Source organism: Malaclemys terrapin, chromosome 7, assembly GCF_027887155.1.
Source record: "Malaclemys terrapin pileata isolate rMalTer1 chromosome 7, rMalTer1.hap1, whole genome shotgun sequence".
Taxonomy (NCBI): domain Eukaryota; kingdom Metazoa; phylum Chordata; order Testudines; family Emydidae; genus Malaclemys; species Malaclemys terrapin.
The window spans coordinates 58,940,668-58,962,531 of record NC_071511.1 but is presented as its reverse complement, the minus strand read 5'-3'; the positions used below and the strand labels follow the sequence as shown (position 1 = coordinate 58,962,531).

At 43.5% G+C, this 21,864-nt stretch overlaps 1 protein-coding gene across 6 annotated transcripts in view; it reads left to right on the top strand.

Moving 5' to 3' along the window:
- The window catches only part of MARCHF8 (membrane associated ring-CH-type finger 8), a 165,765-nt gene that overhangs the window by 28,473 nt on the left and 115,428 nt on the right, over positions 1–21,864 (top strand). For 4 of the 6 annotated variants that reach the window (XM_054035422.1, XM_054035423.1, XM_054035424.1 and 1 more), the window contains 2 exons: positions 7,770–7,954; positions 11,152–11,223. In XM_054035422.1, the coding sequence (XP_053891397.1) occupies positions 7,853–7,954; positions 11,152–11,223 (174 nt within the window). In that variant the 5' untranslated portion in view covers positions 7,770–7,852. The remainder of the gene's footprint in view (positions 1–7,769; positions 7,955–11,151; positions 11,224–21,864) is intronic. The other 2 variants (XM_054035426.1, XM_054035427.1) reach the window with 1 other exon arrangement.

The window sequence follows — 21,864 nt, the reverse complement described above, 5'->3', positions numbered from 1 at the left end:
CTGCTCTGTTCATTATATAGTACAGTTGCAATTAGTGACTTTATAAAACAAATAATGTGTAAACCTAAGGGACCATAATGCCTCCATTATTTCTTTATTATTAGAACTCTGAACAATTGATTTTGATGGGGGCTGTTGTTTAAGCAAACACAGAGCCTGATTCTATGAGGTTGAATTCAGGTGGAGCTGAGCGCTCTGAGATTTGGGCCCATAGTTTAACAATGCAATAGTGCAAACGGATAAGCAGTGTTTGTTTTCTAACAAACTGTTTTGTCTAATACAATCATACTCCAGCTTTGAATAGAATCAGTTAGGTTGGCAGACATCTCTGGTGAGTTCTCTAGTGTCTCGATATCTACTATATATATTTATCTCTATGACATGTAGTCCATACCCATATAATAGTGGCAGAGTTGACTTCATTGTTCCTAATTGCTCCTTAAAATTGTTCGAAAAAAAACATTAGCCCTCTGGCAAGGAAATTTTTTTATTTTTAGGCTAGTAGCAAGTGGGGGAAGAAAAGGGGAACTGAGAAAAATTAATATCAACAAGCTGCAAAGTTCCGACTGAACTAGTACAGTATGAACTAGTACAGCAGTATGTGCTCTGTTAAAGTGGTGTAATTCCAGATTAATGCCACAAACTTCAATTGCACTACTGCAGATTAGCACAACAGAATCTGGAGCACTCAGCTCTTGGCCATTTACAATAAATAGAAACACCACCATAGACAGGGTGGGGTAGGGAGAGAGAGAAAAGTGTTTTCTTTTTTTTTCCTAATTTTAAACTTCTGGAATAGAAAATAGATTTATTTTTCATGTTTGCAACTGGATGATGAGCCCATGAGCTTTGATAATAAGCCTTTAACTGTGCTGCTAATGAAATACTGATTAAGCTACAATAAAACAAAATAAAATGTAGATGCAAGATCCTCTTTTTGAGAATGCACGTCTGTTATCTCCGGAAAAAGATTATTTAAGATACATTCGTGAGGGAGGAGTTCTGAGAAGCTCAAAACAAAATGTGCAAACTGGTACAAGAACTAACTAGTAGGGTTTGGTATGGCAGCATAAATTGCATTTGTAGCCTATAGAAAGTAGGCAAATATCTTATTCAGTTGAAACTGCAAACTAGGTAAACAAAGTAACAACCCAAGCAGGAACATGGCCAGGTCACTCTGTTCTGGAAAATGTCAGGGGACTCCTAACACTCACAAGTGCTCAAGATTTCACCATCAACACCTTCACTAGAGCAGTGTCACCGAACACTATGTTGACAGATAGATTGATTCACTTCAGACTGGGAAGGAGGGATGCCAGTTGCTGAATACTTCACCTATTTCTTTAGCAGGCTCCGATGGAAGGGTCCTACTGACCACGGTTCGTCCTGCTTAACAGGTGAAATTTGGCAAGATCACTGCCCATGGTTATGTCACTGAATGCATTTGAGGGACACTGTCACCTAAAATAAAATAAATCACATTATATCTTTTCTTTTGTTATGCAACACATAAAATTATTCAAACAGGTTTTTACAAAGTCTAATTTACTTGCCACAATTTATGCACTTTTTTTTTTTTTTTTTAATGAAATTTGACTAGTTTCAAGTCACATTCACTCTCACATTTTCATGCAGGAACACAGTGCTGCAATAATCAGATTGCAAACACTGCAGGAGAATGTTTGTTTATTTGTTGGAAATAATCCCATAAGAATTGCCATACCAGATCAGACTAGTGGTCCATCTAGTGCAGTATGCTGCACCAATGGTGGCCAGTGCTAGATGTGTTGAAGGAAGGTGCAACAAACCCTGCAGTAGGCAATTATGGAATAAACTCCGCATAGGAGAAATTTATTCCTAATCCCTGACGAAGTGGGTATTCACCCACAAAAGCTTATGCTCCAATACATCTATTAGTCTATAAGGTGCCACAGGACTCTTTCTTGCTTCCTAATCCCTATTAGTTGGAAGCAGTCATGTTCTGAAACATGGTGGTTTACAGCTCTTACAAAATTAAGGTTTTAAAATAGCTTTTAATGCTTACTTTTGTAAAGCCTGGCCCTTTATTTTTAATCCTTCTAAACTCTTGACCTCAATTATATGTTGTGACAGTGAGTTCCACAGGCCAGTTGTGCATTGTGTGGAAAAAGTATTTCCTTTCAAATTAAAAGTTTTCATTTGAATCCAAGGGAAAAACGGTACTGAAAATATTTCTGTGGACCTTCACTGTAAGAGCAGTTTAAAAATATACATATATTGACCAGTGTGCCTTTAAATTGGAAGTATCTGTGTAAATCTGCTGACAATGCCACTACAGTGTCAATGCCATCAATGGAAACGTGTCACGTAGTAGGAGAATGTGGTGGTGTGTTTGTATTATTTAAATTGCCTATTCAGAGAGCTTAGTTTACATTGTACATCTTTGCCTGAAACTGGATCTCCTTAGTTAACACACCTCTAGAAAGGAAGACATTGTCTTTTTGAAGTACTATACTCGCCCAGGCCTGTGAAGGGATTCCTGGAGAAAAGGAACTCGGCCTTCAAACTAGCACGTCTGATCAATAGGGGAGAGCACCCCGAAATTGGGAAAAGCCAACAGAGCCTGAAAGTCTATTTAGTTGTAAGCTTTTCTTATGACATACCTCTCAGGTGATTCATATTATCCCCATTTTGTAGATGGAGAAACTGAGGGACAGAGAAGTTAAGTGATTTGGCCTAAGAGACTGGCTCCTCAAATGGAAGCAGGGCTTAAAGGCAACCTCACTGCTGCTCCTGCTTCAGCTTCCCTCCTTGTTGCACACAGATTGCTAAAGCACATGTTTCAGAAGCACTGCTAGAAAGAGGAGCCGATATCTCCAAGTGCATGTATGTTAGCCAGCAGTATTTGAAGCAGAGATTTACTCTGTCCATCTGTGAGGTCCCACAGGTTGTCGAACACTGATGTTTGCATTATTATAATAGATTCTCATCCTTGCACCCATGAGTGAAGGCTGCTGTCATTACACGGTGGCTGCATCTATGGTATTCTCTCTTCCCCTAAAATTTCTCCTCATTGCTATCGCTAGTGCAGTTCTACCAGTGGTAGCCTAATTGGAGCAGTAATGTAGATAAGGCTCCAAATGACTGCTGACATTTTAACAACTGTTTTGTCTACCTTGCTCAGAGCAGGTCTTGGTTCCATTGAAATCAATGGCAAAATTCCCATGAACTTTAGTGGAATCAGGATTTCACTCTAGTGCTGTTGAAACCCTGACAGTTGCTGGCATGTTCTCTACGGTAGCAATTGCACCATTGACTGTTGTAGCTTCGATGGTGGGAATTTTTAGAAGAATAGAATTCAGTGTAGACAAAGCCATGATGGGTACAGCATGGGCAGTGGAAATTCAAACTTCTCCAGTCACAGCCCTGGCAGTGCCTCATCCATGACCTGGAGGAATTGCATCTGGGGTGAGAATTGCAATCCAGTACCCGTGGCCTAGTCAGCCCTTGACTTCTCTAATGAGGCTGCCACCAAAGGGGCCACATTGGTGCCGGCCGTGATGGTAGGAGTTTGAATTGTTTGATTTTTAATGTGGACATCCGTGTATTTGGAGCTGGATTGAGATCACGTTTCCCATCAGGTGGTGTTGTCTTTCTACTAGCCTCAGGTGTCTGTAGTTTTTGTACAAGTCAATTAGTCACGTCTAGTAAGGTTACCATTTAATTATTGCAGTAGAGCTAGTGATATGTCAGTTTGAGGATGAAATAGTGGCTCCAGCACTGAGTCCTAGGAGAATGTATTGTTTGACTTACAGTTTGTCATTCGATATTCCTACGTTTTTCTAGCCATGCCTTTAATCCATGACAAGCTTTTATCTCTCACACAGTGGCTACTAGGTTTCCTTAGCAGCCTCATGAGGGTGAGAACATATTTCATACTTTGTGAAAATCTAATTGGATTAGAGCTACTAGTTTAACTCTTTTGAAGAATTCTAACACAAGCCGTCACAGATGTATTATGTGCCTATAGAGAAGCAGGTCTGGCTTGTTTAGTATAACCTGATAGAAATTAGGTGCTTTTTAACTCTTCTGTTGTTCCCAGTGTAGCCCTAAGGCTCAACAGCCTGTAAATTGCAGGCTCCCCCTTAGGCTATGTCTACACTTACCATGATGGCATGTAGAGAACTGGCACTGCACAAGTAGCTACATGCCACTAGGAAACACAGGCTATGTCCACACTTGTCATTGTGGTGCTGGTGTGTAGCTACACTCTGCAATGAAAGGCTCTGGCAGCAGTGAGTAGTGGGGGAAAGACCCTGGCAGCAGGGGAGCTGCCAGAACCTTTCCTTGCTGCCCCCATGCTGCTGGAGCCTTTCATTGTGTGTGTGGGGGGGGAAGGCTCCAGCAGCTGGACACTACACTGCTAAAAATAGCAGTGTTGACCTGGGAGGCACTGCATGTAGAGAGCCCCTGTAGGGTGTATATATCCTGGGAGTTCAGGCATGTATGGCACTCTACTCTACCCACCTTAAAACGTGCCTCACCATCTACACTGCCGCCTGCCACGAGGGCTCCGCTCCGGTCGGCGGGGAGGGAAGGAAGAGGACTGCCCTGCAGGGCGCTCTGGTTCTCCGCGCCGCCGCCCCCTACAAGGCGGCCGGAGCAGAACAAGAACAAACAAACAAAAAAAAGCAGCCGTGCCGCCCTAGGATTGGGCAGAATGCCGCCTCCAACAATCTGCCGCCCCGAGCACCAGCTTGCTCAGCTGGTGCCTGGAGCCAGCCCTGCCCATACCCTCTCCAACAAAGGAAATACCCTGTATGAAAATGAGAGGAATAAACACGGGGGGGCGGGATGGGGAGGGAAGAAGCATCCTCTATGTGCTTGACATCTAAATGCTATACATGTATTACCTTCAGTGGTTTGATGTGCCTTATAATTGCTAGCATTCTTCTATATATGCTATGGGCCTGATCCTCACACAGACGTATACCTGTTATCTCCATTGACATCAACCTGGCCCCATATGTGGGCAGGCAGAACGATCCAGCAGATAGACCAGAAGAAACTTGGGTTCTGTTCCTGGCTCTGCCACTGGCTTGTTGTATGATCTTGGTTAAGTCTCTTCATTTTCTGTACCTCAGTTTCTCCATCTGTAAAATGAGGATATTGAGACATCAACCCCTTTATATAGTGCCTTGGGATTTACAGCTGAAAAGAGCTATAAGAGTATGTCACAGTAGTTTACTACCTTCATTGACCTTTTGAGGATTAAAGGCAGATCCTGCTCCCATTCTAGTCAGTGGCAAAGCTCCAGCTAACTTTAGTGCGAACACAATTAGTCCTATGTAGAATTAGAAGTCCTTGGAAGCCTGGCCTTTCCTTAAAATGTTCAATTAAACATTATTTTAGAATATATTTGTACAATGTGTTAAGCAAAGACACTGTGTACTGGGTTATACCACTTCCATGTGGACAAGCACTATAATATATTAGACCCCTATTTGCACACCTCCATTTTCAGCTGTCACCGAGTTTAAAAAACAAACAAACCAAAAGTTGTATTTTTCTTTTGTTTCCATAATGTATCTTGATTCATGTAGTCTTATTTAATGCAGCCCCTGTTGCGTTAATTCCTCTCTAATCCCTTCCTTTAAATACCATTGATTGTGCTTAATTTGTTGCAGGGTAGGTTCAAACTAAATAAACCATGACCTGAAGTATTTCTAAAAAAATCTGGTTTAATAGAAACTTGCTAATCTAATAAAAGGTGTTGCTAATTACTTTTTGCTTTTCAGATCAACATTGCAAATTTGGCAATACATGTTTCTAGAATCCTAAACATGAGGCAAACTATTGCTCTCTTGAATGTCTACTTGTAATACTGATAACTCTTTGTTTTGGTTGAAAGTTATGCTAGGGAAAGAAGGATGTATGTGTGTACAGTACCTAACACAATGGGTTTCTGATTGCTGGCTCAGGGTGCTAGGTACCATTGCAATAAAAATAACAATCATCAGGCTTCATACTATTCTTGTGATTGACTCCTCTTTCAAGAGATTTCTTCCCACTGCTAATGTATGAATATTATGTATACAAATGCCCAGAAAAGTTACAAAGCTCACTTCCGTATAAATGAATCATTTTTATTTATTTTAATTTGCGGTCATGAAAGGTGTTGGATAGAGCTGTTTGAGATATATATCTATATCTAGATATAGATATATATTAAATTTAATGTAAAAATGGCTTTTTGACCAATAGAGATTTTTCATGTTGGTCAATGTTTTCTTGGGGGGAGGAGGGAGTGGTTCTGATGAGAAAACTAAAACTGAAGAAGAGCTCTGTGTAAGCTTCAAAGCTTGTCTCTTCCACCGATAATAAAAACTATTACCTCACCTACTTGGTTTTTCTCAGACATTGAAAATGCTTACCAACACCCCACAATTGTTTTTTTGAAAACCTATCTAGATAAGTATAAATTTGCAATTTTTTTTTTTTTAAATCAAAAAGCCAAAAATGTCTTCATGGGGAAATTTCCAGGAGAATTTTGTTTGTAATTACCTATGAAAAAGAATTGGTATGTTTTGACCAGCTCTAGCACGGGAATTACAGTACAGCCCTGGAAATGGAAATCCTGCTTTTATACCTACACAGCAAGTGCAACACAAGCAGTGACAGTGCAAACTTCCCTTCCCTGTATACAGTCCTGATCTGGAGTGACTGCCTCAGGTAGTGGAAAGGTAGTTTAGTCTCTATGGGTCATTCCTGTTTTGATCTCTTTGGTAGCAATTGTGGTGGTGGTTTTTGAGATGTGGTGCTTTGTCCATTAGGGACTGGACAGAGGCCACCAACTTGCTCAGTTCTATTCTATATACAGCCTCATCACCATAGTGTCTGAGCGCCTTAATAGCAATTAACAGCTACATTCATTATAGTTAAATCTACAAAACAGTTTGTCATAACATCTTATTTTCACATTGTGAGCTAAAACTTTGCATGCTTAGGGCTGCTCTACACTGAAAAGTTACATTGGCATAACTACATGTTTCAGGGGTGTGAAAAATCCACACCCCAGAGAGATGCAGTTAAGCTGATTTAACCCCCTTTCTTTAGAGCAATGATTTGAAATTTGGAGAGGGAAATGGGGAATGACTGGGAGCCAGTTGTCTGGGCGGGAAAATACTGAGATCAGCCGGGGGGCTAGGAAGAGGGGTGGGGGGAACTGGGGACTGGCTGGACAAAGAGACTGGGAGTAGGAACCTGATGGGGAGGAGAATGGGAGACAAGGAGCAAGGGGTGAAGGGAGAACTGGGACTGCTGAGTAAAGAGACTAGAACAAGGAGCCAGGAAGAGGGGGAGACTGGGACAAGGAGCCTGATGAGGGATTTAGATTGAATAAGTAGTCTGAGGGAGGAGACTGGGATTGCGAGCCAGATTGGAGTAGGGGAGAGCCAGAAGGGGGAACTGGGACTGGTTGGGCAAGGAGACTGGGCAGCATTATTAAGATAGCCAAGCAAATCACTCAAAAGTTAGGAAATACCAGAATTAAGATTGCCCATGAAAAGCTCCAAAACCCCAGATTGGAATCTCTGCCCTGGGTGTGAACGTGTCTGCCTCTGAGATTCAATTCCTGATCCAGCCAGTGTGCGAAAGCTTACATCAGTTCTATTATCCAAAGAGCAGATGTTAAGTGTTAGTCTGATTTGTTGTTTAACTTGGATGGTTTAAAAAATACATCAGAATAATTGAATTTCAAACAATGCTAATGCTTTTCATTCTTTCTTTAGGTGCAAGGCCCGGCAATGGCACTAAATGAGCCCTGTATCAAAGATTCCTTCCTTTAAATGAGAGGACCAAACAGGACGGTGTGATGAACATGCCACTGCATCAGATCTCTGTCATTCCAGCTCGGGATGTCACCTCTTCCAGAATCTCTAGGAGCAAGACCAAAGAAAAAGAGAGAGAGGAACAGGTAATGCCAGAATCTTGTTTTCATAGGAAATTATCCCGCTTTCTGACTAATAACAACAGTGCTTAATCAAGGTACCACATGGGGCCTGATTCTGCATCAAAATTCCCATTAATATTGTGGGTATTGACTGCACAAGGAATTCCTGGCCCCTTTGTTCTTTCATTGTTGTATTAATCATTTAAACAATCGGCCACACAAGACTGGGGATCACTGTGGTCTAACGTCAGCAAAATACAAATTTCAGCCATCCATTCTGCATAAGAATTAAAGACAGCAGGGTGTATTGTATGCAGGGTGTGATGCTATTATTAGTGAGCTTGTAATGTGATAGCTTCTGCTGCTGTTCATTTTTTTTGTGCTAAATAGTATGATGGGTATGCGATTAAGTGAGTGTTTTGACTCTTGTGTACGTCATCTTTAAATCTTCATGGGCTCTGCTTTTGGCATTGACTGGCAGCCATATTGTAGTCCGCACAGGATGGACTATCACAGTGGGGAGACACACACCTTAGGCTCTCTCCTGGAGACTTTACTTTTGTTTTTTATTGTTTTCTTCTTGTAATCTGTGGAAAAAGAAGACATAAAGCATCTGTTTTTCTTTGTGCAGAGTGAAACATGACACCAAAAAAGTAGGAGACTGATTGGATTCTGATGACTGAACCACTTGACAGTCTTTCTTTTCTAGCATATCATGTCCTTGTGCCATACGCAACAATTCTGTTTAGTCCGTACTGTGCCTCCATCCAAGCCAAAGATTTTATTGCGTATCAATATTATAGTCCAAAATGCACTGTATGTTTGCATTTTGGGTCATCTGCGAATTTCAAAGCATTCCTAGGTGTTTTTAAACTTTTACTGTCACAAAAAACAGATCAAAAGAACATTCATGTAATGGAACAAACCTAGGAGATGGAAATTTCACAGGTTAGTATTAAACATTCACGAAAGGCCAAATTCTGATGAGATGTAAATTACAAATTGGTTATGTGGGCATAATTTACATGGCGAGGGTCTAGAAGGGCAGGGTTATAGCAGGAAGAGCAACCAGCAAAAGAGAGTAAGAAAGGATGGAACAAAGAAAGCCATGCCTATCTTCTTATGGTCTCCTGCTACAACCCCTCCGCCCCCTTCCATCACTTTGCTGTGTTAATTACATCTACTTAGCCCATAAGTAAATATTAACTATCTAAGTCAGTATGGGTAACTTACCCATAGTTTATGTTGCCTCTGAATTTTGCCCTGCATGCTTAATAACATCTTTAACATTTGGGGGCAACTCTCAATCAAGGTTGGATGGCGTGAGTATACTTTCTGTTTGTGGTCCAGGCTGGAAGCTAGTCTTGCTTGGTTGTGAAACATCCTCTCCTAGGAGGTGGACTAGAGTCTCACATTTGCTGCCTGTAGCACATGGTATTTCTTCCAGTTCTAGCTGTAAGTGGTTGTTCTGTGGTCTCCTTCATTACAGAATACCTTTTCATTCCATTCCTCTTCCATTTGGCATCAGCCTATTCCATGTAGTAACATCACACACTCCAACCTGGAAGATAAGGAGTCAGTGCTTTTTTGCTAGGGCATAAAACAAAGAATGAATTGATGACCCTCCAGTGAGGGTCATAGGAATTAGCTGTGATCATGCCTGACACATACTTGTGGGACCTGTTTATCCTCTTACAGTCCCAGGAGTGAGAGTCCCAGGTCTATTTCTAAACCTGTTTTTCCTCTTTGGCAGCAGGCTCTTCTACTTCCATATTAAGAAAGCTCCTTCTATACATTTTCTTGATGATATTTAGTCAGAAGGGTTGATTACTTTTTCTTTGACTTATTGGTGAGTTACTGTGCCTTGGAACCTTTGTTTAAAAAGAGCTTGTGATATTAAAGTTAGACTGGAAAAAAATCTGTTTCTTTAAAATAGGGATTCTGTGAACCACTGCAAAGGAAAGAAAGAGATTCTAGGCTTCATAACTCAAACCCTGTAATTATGCACTAGCATGCCTTTAATGGACGCTTCTTCCAAACCCCTGGTAGTTAGAGTTTGGCTTATGCCCTGATTGTGTTCTCCTAGCTAATGTAATTGTGGATATCCTTAATTGTCCATATAAATGCTGAAGGGAACATTTAAAGTTGGAAATTTCACAACTTCCTGTGTCCTGCCATTGGTACTCAAGGTCAAGATGCGGCTTTGTTACTGCAGCTCAGTGCTTGTTTAACTTTCAAAATAAAATAATAACTTCCCTTGTCATAGGGTGAGTTTTCTGGGCTAATGCTTTGGAGTTAGAACTCCACGGGTGGTGGAAAGCAGAGCGAGATCCTTTTGGATCTTTACAGAAGGTTTTTTTGGAACTGGCTAAAATGTAGTTCCTCTGTATATGTGGATTCAAGACCTACAACTGGGGAAGTTAGTGACAAAACTCCCTTTTACAGAGTTTGTTGAAAAGCTGGTAAAAGGCTTTTGTCCAAGACTTCTGCTTTAAATCCTTAGAAGTCAGTAACGTGTATTAAACACATTACTGGGGAGTTGAGTAGATTATGATGCATGTTAATGTGATTTTCAAGATTTAGTTTAATTGAAAACTATTTCACAATAGTCTTTTCTGTTAAACTTAAACTGTTTTTACAGTAAAGACAGGAAAGGCCATAAAGAGATTATTACTCTTATGTTTAACTGAGATGAATTATTAGCTTTAAGGGCTATTAATAAACATCATTAGCTTCTTACTGATCCGTCACTTGGAATAGATTCCTACAGATCTGAGTGGAGGAATGGTCACTACATTGTTCATAAGGTACAGGGGCGGCTCCAGGCACCAGCACAGCAAGCACATGCCTGGGGCGGCCTGCCGGTCGCTGTGCGGGCAGCAGTCAGGCGGCCTTTGGCAGCGTGCCTTCGGGAGGTCCGCCGGTCCCATGGTTTCGGCGGAGGGCACCCACAGAAACGCCGCCAAATCCGTGTGACTGCGACCGCCTGCAGGCATGCCGCCGGAGGCCGCCTGATTGCCATGCTTGGGGCGGCAAAAAACATAGAGCTGCCTCTGATAAGGTACTATAAAACCTGTATGAAATCAGTAATGGCAAGTAGCTGTTTGAACATATCCAGAATTATTCAGCTATGTAGATGTGGGATGGAGTTTAGGAATTGCAATCTTGCTGCTGAGGTGTGGTTGAGATGTTGCTCTGTTTGTTTTTTCCCTCCTCACTAGCTGAAGTGGACTGTTGTACACCTATTTGCACCAGTACTTCAGAATGCTGCTATTATAGATGAAGTTCCCCAGGTAATACCCATTTTATTGTTTAAGGATCTTTGTTCATTCTGAAAATTCCAACCAAAGTTCTCTTGTTTTCAAAGACAATTTTATGACTTAATTTTGGAAAGTGAAGCAGGGTTGGGTCTAGTAAGTACTTGTATAGGAGACCTCCAAGGAAATCTTGCTGGAAATGGTGTTGCTAACTGGGTGGATAGTAATACTCTTCCTTCTCAGTCTAAGTTTTGTGTGCCAAGTATGGGGTAAGAGATGAAAGATGAGCTTCCAAACTAAACACCTGCGCAATTAAGGTCTTTAAAGATCCCATTGCACTTAGCCCAAAAGCAAAGGTGTAAACCTTCTTTGTGCTGGCCAAATTTCAGCTTCAGTAATTACATTGTACCTACCTAAATCCCCCTTCCCCTCAGGTCTGAGAAGATGACCATCTGTCCTGAACTGATAAGTAACACTGCTGGCAGTTGTATGCTGCACTGACACGTTTGAGATTTTATGACAAACACCTCCATGCACATTTGAAACAGCCTTCTCTGGGGTGGGGTTGCCACTCCAGAGCCCTAGAAACATTGCTCAACAGCTGAGGGTAAAAGATGGTGAATAATAATAATCTATAAAGCATGCTGTGACCCAGTTCCTCTAGATGAAAGGTATGGTGTAATGATTATAATGTGAATTTTTAAGTATACTGTGTAGATCTTGCTAAATATGGCTACAACTACACTGCATACATTTCTTCCTGCTTAGCAGTCTTTTGCCCGTCACAATTTGAGAAACACTGTCCCATGGCCTTTTTGTTTGTATCCAGTTATATAGTCTGATTTTAGCTCTCTACCATGTCCTTCTGCGAAGTCAGATTTTAGTTTTAGAAGAAAAATCAGTAGTAGGACTTTTTCAAGACTATGTTGAACTGGGTCAGTTGTTTGTCATGAGAGTTATTTTATGTCAAAATGTATTTTCAAATTATCATCTGTGCAGTTTTTAAAAAACTCTAAATCCTTTTCAAGGTGCAAAAACGCAATGGGCATTCTTTTTTTTTTTTTTTTTTTTTTTTTTTTTTTGCATACTCTTTCAAATTTTGAGATGAATAGATTGGTTGTGATTGGTCACAACCAATCACATGGTATTAGTTCTGTTTCTATGATTGACTGAACATGCCTCAAGGGGCCAGGTTAGAAAAAAGTCTGTAAACCTTTTGAGATTCCCTCATCACTAGTTAGATCTGGTGTTTAGAGTGTTTCCATGCTTAGATGTGCTAATGCTGGGGCTTTCATGGGGTATTTTTATTGGTTGGTTGTTTTTTTCCCCTTTTTTAAAAAAAATCTCCTTTTAGACCAAGGATACAGGTCGTAAGAATCAGTCATATCTGAGTATCCTGTGGGATCCTGCTGGGAAGCAGGCTGGCTTACCTGCTGCCAAAACCTTAGAAGTAGCTATTATGACCTAAGCCTAAGACTTAAAAATACAGAACCATCCCATGATGATACAATAATAACACCTAGCTCTTATATAGTGCTTTTAATCAGTAGATTGCAAAGTGCTTTAAAAGGAGGTAAGTATGAGTATTGTAAGGGGAAACTGAGGAACGAAAGTGAAGTAATTTGTCCAAGGTTACTCAGCAGGCCAATGGCAGAGTTGGGAATAAAACCCTAGTCTTCTGAGTCCCAGTCCTGTGCTCTATCCACTCGACCACACTGCAGCATTATGTATTCTAAATACCAGTTTTGCTTTGGAATATATTAACTGGAGAGAGAAGAAATTGGGCAAATTTGAAGAGTAGTGATTGGACACTGTGATAGGGTGCTCAGAGTGCTGGACGGCATAGTGGTTAACACACCCAAGTTCTGATACCTTGTCTCTGTGTCAGGGTGGTAGAGGTGCCTCTTCCTGACCCTAAGACAGGAATCATCTCCTCTCCACCCGCATCTAGGCTTTGCCCTTAAAAGGGTATGATAGGAGGAGCCAGGCCCCACTATCTCCGCTGGGATCCAGCCCATGGCCCTGTGCAGAGCAACCAACAGCAGGGTCCTCCCTGCAGTGAGTCTAAGTCTGCTGCCCTGGGCTACTTACTTCCTACCTATGTCTCTTCAGTTTGGGGCATGGCCCCTATAATCCATACAGTCAATCACTTAATGAAAAGAGTCCAAAGGAGCAAGGCCCTGCAGGACCTGCTGGTAATTCTTTGAGTAATGTCCCTATGGGTGCTCTGCTTCAAGTTATTTCAGGTGTGCATGCGCTTCTTGAGCCCTTGATCATAGATTCTCCATCAGCAGTGTCTGTTCAGCCTGCGCATGTTCTCTATATGAACCAAGGGTATATAGGGCTGTACAGGCGAATTGCCCACAGTTCCTTCTGTCTCAAGCCAAGGCAGTAGAGAGATCTAGCATGTCTGCCTCGTGCGTGCCTCAGTGTGTTTTGTTGTTGTTTGTTAGTTTAGTGTTCTAATTAGTGTTAGTTATTAGCACAGAATTAGTGAGATACTAGCGAGAGTTTTCAATTTTTTCCTCTCACCCTTTTTTTCCCCCCATTTTTTCTGGGGAGCTTATTTGGCCTGGTTGGGCATGCCTGGCTCACCAGGTTTTAAACCAGGGATGGGCAAACTATGGCCCGGGGGCCGTATCCGGCCCTTCAGACGTTTTAATCCAGCCCTCGAGCTCCCGTCGGTGAGTGGTGTTGGGGGCTTGCCCTGCTCCGGTGCTCCAGACAGGGAACAGGGTCTGGGGCTTGCCTCACTCCATGCATGCCGTGACTCCGCACGGTTCCCGGAAGCAGTGGCATGTCCCCCCTCTGGCTCCTATGTTTAGGGGCAGCCAGGCAGCTCTGCACGCTGGAATACATAGGCTCCAGGGCCAAGTGTGGGGTTTCCTTCCATATCATTACAGAAACCCGTACTTTAACAAGAACTCTTACCCACATCAGTGATGGTAGGATCAGTTCTGAGTACCACTTCCTCTCCCATATGTGCCTTCCCAGTGGACATAGTGGGATCATTGGGTAACATATCGACAGCAATTTGCCACATCTCCAGTTCCATTGCACCAGGAGACGAGGGTCACACAGTCTCCTCCACCAAGCCCCCAACATAAGGAGACTTTTGAAGAACAGGAGGCTAGGACACACAAAGAGTTTACCTCTCAAATCATTGGTTCATCTTCATCTCTGGATGAAGCAGTCATGCCTCCACCACTATCAGTGGTTGACAGTTTTTGTCAATTCCACAAACTTGTGAAGAGGGTGACTGGCACCCTACAGATGCCTCCTGAGGTGGTTAAAGACTCATATCACAAGCTCCTGGACATTTTGCAGCTGGCAACACCTATCTGGGTTGCACTACCCATTAATGAAGCACTCCTGGACCCAGCAAAGATTGTGTGGCAAACTCCTCCTACCATCCCGCCATCTTGTAAATGGGCAGAAAAAAAAATTGTTCCCCCCAAGGGACTTAGAATTTTTGCGCCCCCTCTCCCCCCCCCCCCCCCCCACGCACACCTAATTCCCTGGTGGTGGATCTGTAAACTAGCAGGGTAAACAGCTTTACTCCAGGTCTACTCCTTATGACAAGGACCAGAAACAGTTATTCCTTTTTGAATGGAAGGCCTACTCATCTGTGACCCTCCAGTTTTGGATCACAAACTATCAACCGATCATGGCCAAGTATGCCTACATGAATTACGACAAGTTTTATTTAACATCTTCCACAGGAACATAAAGAACACTTCCAGGGCATCATTAAGGAGGGTCAGTTATTAGCCAGAATCTCTCTCCAAGCATCCTTGGATCCATCTGCACAGCAGTTGTCATGCACAGGGTATTGTGGCTACAGTTGTCAGGATTCCCAAGAGAGGTTCAGAATACGGTTGAGGATCTCACGTTTTATGTCAGAAGCTCTTCTTGGGGACTACGGATGAGTCCCTACAGACACTGAAGGACTCCAGGGCCACATTGAGGTCTCTGCGTATAAACACAGCTACAAACAGCAGGAGATTTAGCAGGTCTCAAACTGCCCAGAGATCGCTTCTGGTTCAGTTCTCTGGTTTTCATAGAACTACTGAACCTGCTAGAAAAAGACAGATTCCAGAAGAAAAGTTCCCACTCTCCTTCAGTCAGTATCCAGTCATCATTGAAACAACAATTTTGATGGGTTGGTTGAAGGCTCAACTCCTCCCCCACCTCTACTTTGCAAGCTGCAACCTTTTGCTAACCTCCCCACTTTTGGAGACTGCCTTTCCCATTTCCAACAGGCCTGGTGGCATATTACAACAGACAAGTGAGTCAGATTATTTCATACACTTCACATCCCTCTTCAGGGACCACTTTCATGAGACTATACTGAATCAAAAAGTACACTCACTCCTTTGTTGGGAGCAATAGAACCAGTCCCATCCTCTCACAGGGGAAAGGTTTTACTCCAAGTATTTTCTCATGCCAAAGAAGGATGGAGAGTGGAGACTGATCTTAGATCAAAGATAACTAAACAAATTTGTGAAGCCTCAGAAGTTCCAGATGGTGACTCTGGCAGCTTTAATTCCTTCTCTAAGGGCAGGAGATTGGTTTTCAGCCCTCGACCTACAAGACACCTATTTCCATATAGTGATACATCCCCCACACAGGCGATATCTACACTTCACCTTGGGCCATGATCATTTTCAATACATAATATTTCCCTTTGGCCTCTTTCAGCCCCAAGTGTGTTCTTGAGGGTTTCAATGGTAGTGGCTGTTTACCTTTGGTGAGAAGCAATTTTAGTCTTTCCATATCCCGTTCCCATAATGACTGGCTACCCAAGGGCTGATCTTACAGAGCAACACTAACTTCCACCCAGACAGCTCTTTCTTTTAGGAGTTGGGTCTCCAGCTAAATACAAAGAAGTCCAAGTTAGCCCCTGTACAGGGAATACAATTCATAGGGGCATATTTGGACTTGTTGACATCCAGGATCTTTCTTCCCACAGACAGATTCATAACTTTGTCGAATCTGGTCAGGACAATTCAGAGACGTCTATGTATTGCAGTAAAGAACTGTTTGCAGCTCCTGGATCATATGGCAGCTTGCACTTTGTGACCAAGCATGCAAGATTATGCCTCAGCTGCTTTGACGACTGGTGCAGAAGGAACTATTCTTCAACCAGAGACAGTTTGGACAAACAGAATATGGATCCCCTCCAGGTGAAATACTCCCTGGATTGCTGGAAAGATAAGCGCAGTGTCTGTGTGGGCTTCGCTTTCATCTCCAACAATAACTGTGACAACAGACACAACACTGGTTGCATGGGGAAGCACACCTCAACACATTCACAACTCGGGGCAGCTGGTCACCTCAGGAAAGCGGTCTCCATATCATCTTGTTAGAACTTAGGGCAGTCACAAATGAAGGGTAAATCAATCAGACTCATGACTCAATGTGGCTTGCATGTTCTGTATCGACTAATAGGGAGGAGCAAGATCCCCCTCCCTGTATGCGAAAGCTATAAAGTTATGGAACTGTTGTATAACCCATTGGATTCAGATCTCAGCTGTTTACCTTCCCGGAGTCCAGAATGTCATAGCCGATATCCTCCATGGGTGCTTCTCCAAAGACTGGGAATTGGAGTTACACTCATAAATCTTTCGTGGGATATTCCAGAGGTTCGGACTTCCATGGGTGGACCTATTCATCCCATCCAGCAATAGGAAGTACTCCTTATTCTGCTCAAGGGGAGGCCTCGGTTGCCTCTCATTGGGAGATGCCTTTCTCCTTCCTTCGACGAAGGGCCTGTTCTATGATTTCCCACTAACACCACTAATTCCAAGAGTAATGAACAAGATCAGGCAGGACAATGCCAGGGTTATCTTCATAATACCGACCTAGCCGAGGCATAGAGAGTACACTTATAAAGTTTACAGTATAACACTGTTGCAAAAAAGCAAACATCATTCTGGGATATATTAACAGGAGTGTTGTAAGCAAGACACGAGAAGTCATTCTTCCGCTCTACTCCACGCTGATTAGGCTTCAGCTGGAATATTGGGTCCAGTTCTGGCACCACATTTCAGGAAAGATGTGGACAAATTGGAGAAAGTCCAGAGAAGAGAAACAAAAATGATGAAAGGTTTAGAAAAAACATGACCTCTGAAGAAAGAGGAAAAAATTGGGTTTGTTTAATCTGGAGACAAGGACATAACAGTTTTTAAGTACATAAAAGGTTGTTACGAAGAAAAGAGTGAAAATTGCTCTCCTAAACCTGTGAGGATAAGACAGGAAGCGCAATGGGCTTAAGTTGCAGCAAGGGAGGTTTTAGGTTGGACATTAGGGAAAACTTTCTAAGTGTCAGGGTGGTTAAACATTGGAATAAATTGCCTAGGGAGGCTGAGGAATCACTATCATTGGAGGTTTTAAAAAACATGTCAGACAGGTCAGACAACACCTTTCAGAGACTTCTCTTAAAGGAGAGCGTGATCGGTGTCGGTCCACCTACCTGCTAGGGGGCGGTGGGGAGCTACGACGTCACTGGCCGGCTTGGGTCATGCCTCTGCCACTGGGGAATTAGCGGCGGGAAGGATGTCAGCCAGTGTCTGTAGCGCGCCCCTCGGGCAGGGGAGCGTCGGCAAAGGTCAGTAGCGCGCCCCTCGGGCAGGGGAGCGTCGGCAAAGGTCAGTAGCGCGCCCCTCGGGCAGGGGAGCGTCGGCAAAGGTCAGTAGCGCGCCCCTCGGGCAGGGGAGCGTCGGCAAAGGTCAGTAGCGCGCCCCTCGGGCAGGGGAGCGTCGGCAAAGGTCAGTAGCGCGCCCCTCGGGCAGGGGAGCGTCGGCAAAGGTCAGTAGCGCGCCCCTCGGGCAGGGGAGCGTCGGCAAAGGTCAGTAGCGCGCCCCTCGGGCAGGGGAGCGTCGGCAAAGGTCAGTAGCGTGCCCCTTGGGCAGGGGAGCGCCGGCAAAGGTCAGTAGCGTGCCCCTTGGGCAGGGGAGCGCCAGCAAAGGTTCCGGAGTGGGTCGGCCGGGTAGGGCAACGCAGGCCCACCCTACACCACTGCGTTCCAGCCCAGGGCCCTGACAGTGGCAGGACGAGGGTCTCGCACTGGGTCAGCGGGGTCCTTCCGCTATATAGACTCACCACTGTGCAGCTCTGTCCCTGGGCTACTTCCTACCCGATTGCTCGTCCGAATCCCTCTGGTCCCGCCAGTGCGTCGGGGTAGTCCGCTGTTGGCAGCTCCAGCTCCCCCTCGGGCCCAGGCTCCTCCAGCTCCTCCTAGTCCTCGGCTGCTGGCAGCTCCAGCTCCCCCTCCAGCTCCTCCAGTCCCTCTGGGTACTTGGCAGCGGGCAGTCCTGGCAGCCCCAGTCCTTCCTCCAGGTGAGGTTTCCACTGGTCCAGGGCCTCCCCTGGCGTGGCAGCAGGGTCTGAAGGGAGCAGCCCACGGTCTGTGTCTGCCTCCCTCCCTCCCTGGTGCTGCCCTGACTGAGATAAGGGCCCCGCCCTTTATACTTCCTGTTCCACCCCTCCCCTTCTGGTGGGTGGAGCGAGCTTGGCCTGGCCCCACCCACTCAGGCTGAGAGAGCGGCCTTTTAGCCTCAGGTTCGGAGGGCAGCCACCCTGGCTCCCTACAGAGAGTCTATTGATAGAGATTCTCTAGGTTTTAGTCAGGAAAAGAGGATAAAGTATGGGCCAGATCAGATGAGAAACATTCACATAAAAAAGAATCTAACACATCAGAAAAGGGCAGACAAATAAACAGTGACAAGTTTTTAAAGTGCTTGTACACAAATGCTAGAAGTCTAAATAATAAGATGGGTGAACTAGAGTGCCTTGTATTAAAGGAGGATATTGATATAATAGGCATCACAGAAACCTGCTGGAGTGAGGACAGTCAATGGGACACAATCATTCTGGGGTACAAAATATATCGAAAGGACAGAACAGGTCGTGCGGGGGCGGGGAGTGGCACTATATGTGAAAGAAAGTGTAGAATCAAATGAAGTAAAAATCTTAAGTGAATCCACATGTTCCATAGAATCTCTATGGATAGTAATTCCATGCTCTAATAAGAATATAACAGTAGGGATCTATTATCGACCACCTGACCAGGACAGTGATAGTGACTATGAAATGCTAAGGGAGATTAGAAAGGCCATCAAAATAAAGAACTCAATAATAGTGGGGGATTTCAATTATCCCCATATTGACTGGGTACATGTCACCTCAGGACAAAATGCAGAGACAAAATTTCGTGATACTTTAAATGACTGCTTCTTGGAGCAGCTAGTACAGCCCGAATCGGAGGGTAGAAATCGATCTCTCGGGGATCGAATTATCGCGTCTCGTCGGGACGCGACAATCGATCCCTGAATCGACGCGCTTACTCCACCAGCGGAGGTAGGAGTAAGCGCCGTCAATGGGGAGCCGCGGAGGTCGATTTTGCCACCGTCCTCACAGCGGGGTAAGTCGGCTCCGATACATAGAATTCAGCTACGCTTTTCGCGTAGCTCGATTTGCGTATCTTAAATCAACACCCCCCCACCCCCACCCCGGTAGTGAAGACCTGTCCAAAAGGAGAGGCAATTCTCGATTTAGTCCTGAGTGGAACGCAGGATCTGGTCCAAGAGGTAACTGTAACAAGACCGCTTAGAAATAGTGACTATAATATAGCAACATTTAACATTCCTGTGGTGGGAAGAACACCTAAGCAGCCAAACACTGTGGCATTTAATTTCAGAAGGGGAACTATGCAAAAATGAGGAGGTTAGTTAAACAGAAATTAAAAGGTACAGTGACTAGAGTGAAATCCCTGCAAGCTGCATGGACACTTTTCAAAGACACCATAATAGAGGCCCAACTTAAATGTATACTCCAAATTAAAAAACACAGTAAAAGAACTAAAAAATAAGAAAAGCCAAAAAGTAGTCTGAAGAACAGCTAGCCAAAAACTCAAAAGGCAATAACAAAATGTTTTTTAAGTACATCAGAAGCAGGATGCCTGCTAAACAACCAGTGGGGCCCCTGGACAATCGAGATAAAAAAGGAGCACTTAAAGACGATAAAGTCCTTGCGGAGAAACTAAATGAATTATTTGCTTCAATCTTCACGGCTGAGGATGTTGGGGAGATTCCCAAACCTGAGCGGTCCTTTGTAGGTAACAAATCTGAGGAATTGTCACAGATTGAAGTGTCATTAGAGGAGATTTTGGAATTAATTGATAAACTTAACAGTAACAAGTCACTGGCACCAGATAGCATTCACCCAAGAGTTCTAAAAGAACTCAAATGTGAAATTGCGGCACTATTAACTATGGTTTGTAACCTGTCCTTTAAATCAGCTTCTGTACCCAATGACTGGAAGATAGCTAATGTAATTCCAATATTTAAAAAGGGCTCTAGAGGTGATCCCGGCATTACAGACCAGTAAGTCTAACGTCAGTACCGGACAAATTAGTTGAAACAATAGTAAAGAATAAAATTGTCAGACACCTAGAAGAACATAAATTGTTGGGCAAAAGTCAACATGGTTTCTGTAAAGGGAAATCATGTCTTGCTAATCTATTAGAATTCTTTGAAGGGGTCAACAAACATGTGGACAAGGGGGATCCGGTGGACATAGTGTACTTAGATTTCCAGAAAGCCTTTGACAAGGTCCCTCACCAAACACTCTTACATAAATTAAGTTGTCATGGGATAAGAGGGAAGATCCTTTCATGGGTTGAGAACTGGTTAAAAGATAGGGAACAAAGGGTAGGAATAAATGGTAAATTTTCAGAATAGAGAGGGGTAACTAGTGGTGTTCCCCAAGAGTCAGCCCTAGGGCCAGTCCTATTCAACTTATTCATAAATGATCTGGAGAAAGGGGTAAACAGTGAGGTGGCAAAGTTCGCAGACAATACTACACTGCTCAAGATAGTTAAGACCAAAACAAACTGTGAATCTTCAAAAAGATCTCACAAAACTAAGAGATTGGGCAATAAAATGGCAAATGCAATTTAATGTGTATAAATGTAAAGTAATGCATATTGGAAAAAATAACCCCAACTATACATACAATATGATGGGGGCTAATTTAGCTACAGCTAATCAAGAAAGAGATCTTGGAGTCATTGTGGATAGTTTTCTGAAGACATCCACGCAGTGTGCAGCGGCAGTGAAAAAAGCAAACAGGATGTTAGGAATCATTAAAAAAACGGGTAGAAAATAACTCTGAGAATATCTTATTGCCCTTCTATAAATCTATGGTACACCCACATCTTGAATACTGCGTACAGATGTGGTCTCCTCATCTCAGAAAAGATATACTGGCATTAGAAAAGGTTCAGAGAGAGGCAACTAAAATGATTAGGGGTTTGGAATGGGTCCCATATGAGGAGAAACTAAAGAGGCTATGACTTTTCAGCTTGGAAAAGAGGAGACTAAGGAGGGGGGATATGACAGAGGTATATAAAATCACGTGTGGTGTGGAGAAAGTTAATAAGGAAAAGTTATTTACTTGTTCACATAATATAAGAACTAGGGGCCACCAAATGAAATTAATGGTCAGCAGATTTAAAACAAATAAAAGGAAGTTCATCTTCACACAGCGCACAGTCAACCTGTGGAACTCCTTACCTGAGGAGGTTGTGAAGGCTAGGACTATAACAGGGTTTAAAAGAGAAATGGATAAATTCATGGAGGTTAATTCCATTAATGGCTACTAGCCAGGATGGGT